This window comes from Malus domestica, chromosome 11, assembly GCF_042453785.1.
Source record: "Malus domestica chromosome 11, GDT2T_hap1".
NCBI lineage: Eukaryota > Viridiplantae > Streptophyta > Magnoliopsida > Rosales > Rosaceae > Malus > Malus domestica.
In genome coordinates, this window is record NC_091671.1 from 22198650 (window position 1) to 22202021 (window position 3372).

Sequence of the window (3372 nt, forward strand, 5' to 3'; positions counted from 1 at the left end):
GCAGGTTTCTGAGGGTTTTGAGAGACTTGTGCTGTGCTTGCAAGGAGAAGGATGACTTGTGCCGTGCCCTGCATCCAAGGATTGTGCCAAATTTGCCATTGGAGTGCTGGAGCATTTCTGGGTTCTTTCTATCCTTAGTTTTAGTCCAATGTTTAGTTTAATTTGGTTTTCAATTATGATGAAAATGAGGAACTAATTTCGTTTTAGTTAGAGGAGAATTCAAAGCCATGAACATATATGTGATATGATTTGATTACATCCAATTATGATTTCATAAATTGTGAATGCAATTTACTTATCTGTTTGATTGATAACTTGTTCTTGTGTGTTCATTAAGGAGGCCTACTTAGTTTGCATGCATGAATTTGATGCTAGAATATAAGGGAATTTCACCTAATCGTTATGAACTTATATTCACAAGTAGTAAAAGTCACTAGTCATGATTGTGTTAAGTGAATTCTTGGCAGGAGTATCATGCAGTTCATAGTTACGAATGCCTTGTCAATGCTTATGATTTTCATAGAACTTAATGATCTTTGATATGTATCTCTATTATGCAGTTCATGTAGGGAACTTGATAAGAATAATTTGGTTGCGTCGCTGAGTCCAATTCAATGAATTTAGGAAAATCTGAAAGTTAATTTGTGCTTCTCACGATTAATTTGGGGCATTGTCATTCATGGTTTATCGGAAGAATAACTGGAAATCGATTTGTATGCATATGTGTCATGTGTGGAGGACCCTTTAACTAGCCATTCACCCATTAGAGCAAGTTCATCCCTAAGGACTTTGTGCCAGCACCCAGCCCATTTATCCACTCCAATGAACAGTAATATACTCAAATGAATAGTAATAGGCCAACGTATCTCTACCCCTAAAAAAGTACGCTGGCATAAACGATCTCCACCCTTACAAAATGCGCTGGCACCCAGCCCATTTAAAATATTTTTAAATTTTTTCTAAAAGAATAAAAAAATAAAATAGTTTTAATTTCGGATAGGATTTTTAACCAATCTCGTCACGCCACGTGTCATTATCCGAACGTACTATTTTGTGAATAGATTTCCGCTAAGATTTTCAACCAATCCTGACGCGCCACGTGTCACTTCTGTTTTACAATAATTTAGCCAAGATTTCGATAAGATTTTCAACCAATCACGTCATGCCACGTGTCATTATCCGAACGTACTATTTTGTGGATAGATTTCCGATAAGATTTTCTACCAATCACGCGCCACGGGTCACTTCCGGTTTACAATAATTTAGCCAAGATTTTCAACCAATCACGTAGTGCCACGTGGCATTGTCCAGAACCTCATCCTTTCTTTTTTTGTCCATATAAACGCTACATCCCTACATCCATCCTCACACCAAGCTCAATCTTTCTTTTTAGCTCAGAATCATTGTTCATCGTTTTCAAATCTTAAGTTCTTATTACAATGTCTTCTTCAAGGAGAGTGTATAAACAGTTGCAGGAGCAACAAAAAAGGTTGTTGGCACAACTGACAGAATTGGCCAATCTCGAGGAAGGTGGAGGTGGAGATGAGGCTTTCTTCATGGAGGAGGACAAGGATGATCACCATAGAAGACAGAGGGCCTCACATTCCTGCCGTGTCATAGAAGTCGTGGGTCAGATAGCCAAACCCAGACGTGCTGCAAACCTCGATAGAAAAAGGGAAAGACGAGGTAAAGATCTCTTAGAAGATAATTTTATTCCCAACAACATATTCCCTGATCATGTTTTTAGACGTCGTTTTAGAATGCAACGAAATTTTTTCGACAAAATCATGAGTGCTATTTGCAACCATGATCCATACTCTGTGAAAAAAGAGGATGCTTTTCATGTTCTAGGTCTTAATCCCGAGCAAAAAATTACGGCTGCCTTGCGAATGCTTGCATATGGAGCATCTACGGATCAAGTGGATGAGATCGCGAGGATGGGAATAACAACTGTTATGGAGTCCTTGATGTGGTTTTGCTCTGCAATTGAAGCCCTCTACACCAATGAGTACCTCCGGACATCCACTCCAAGAGACATATTAAGGCTTCTGAGGAAGGGTGAGATACGAGGTTTCCCTGGCATGATTAGAAGCATCGACTGCATGCACTGGACTTGGAAAAACTGTCCAAGTGCGTGGCAATGAGCTTATGGCGACAGAAAAAGAGCTAAAAACATCATTTTGGAAGTGGTGGCTTCATTTGATACATGGATTTGGCATGCTTTTTTTGGTGTTCCAGGAGCTTAGAATAACCTAAATATCCTTGCCCAATCCCCAGTGTTCGACAAATTGCTGCAAGGAAAATCACCGAGATGCACATATTGGGTTAATGGTACCCAATACGAGGGATCATACTACCTTGCAGATGGCATTTACTCAAGGTGGTCAACGTTTGTCAAAACAGTGCCACATCCACAGACTAAAAAGGAAAAACACTTTGCAAAATGTCAAGAAGGGTGTAGGAAGGATGTCGAGCGTTGTTTTGGTATCCTGCAAGCTCGTTGGGCAATTGTCAGGGCTACAGCTAGAATGTTTGATGTCGAGGCTCTTCGATCCATCATGATGACATGTATTATTCTCCACAACATGATTGTTGAAGATGAGTATGATTATGATGCCGTCGATGAATATGAGCCGGATTCGATAAACAACTCAAGAACACGTATCTACTATGCTCATGACCGGACCGAAGATCCCGTGCAACACAAGCCGTTGGAACGTGATGGACGTTACAATGAATTGATCGTTCAGCAGTACACTGATGTGCAAGAGCCATACTGGCACGTAACCTACCAGAATGACTTGATTGAGCACCAGTGGGGATTGCATAAAGGCGAAGATAATTAAAATGAGGCTTGTGGTTGAAGAATAAAGTGTATTTTTTTTAAGTTTATGTAATTCTATGTAGTGTGTTTTGTTTTTAAGTTTATTTGGTGAGTTTATGTAATCTTATTTCATGTGTTTAAATAAAGTACAAAAATAAATAAATAATTACATTAAAATTGCATAATAAATTAAATAAAAATAAATAAAGTTTTAAAAATAAATAAGAAATAACATAAAAATTACATAAGAAATTAAATAAAGTTCAAAAGAAAAAAAAGAAAAAACATAAAAATTACATAAGAAATTAAATAAAATTCTAAAAAAATAAGAAATTACATAAAAATTGTACAAAGTCTCTGGAGCTAGGATATGTGGTGCTAGGATCTTGGTTGCTAGGATTTGTGTAGCTAGAACCCCCTTGACTTGTTTCCACATCTCTTGCACGCCTTCTTCGCATGACATCTTTTTTTTCCGATGTCTAAAAATATTTTGAATTTGGAGACAGTCCTACTAGAGACTTGCTCATAGTGTCACGATCTGCTTGAGC

The 3372-nt window shown here is 38.0% G+C and overlaps 1 protein-coding gene across 1 annotated transcript; it reads left to right on the top strand.

Annotated features, from left to right (window-relative positions):
- Positions 1–1439: 1439 nt before the first annotated feature.
- LOC139189488 (uncharacterized) lies at positions 1440–2846 on the top strand. Its single transcript, XM_070808445.1, has 2 exons — positions 1440–2130; positions 2278–2846. The coding sequence occupies exons 1-2, from the start codon at positions 1440–1442 to the stop codon at positions 2844–2846; spliced, it is 1260 nt and encodes a 419-aa protein (XP_070664546.1).
- Positions 2847–3372: the final 526 nt, after the last annotated feature.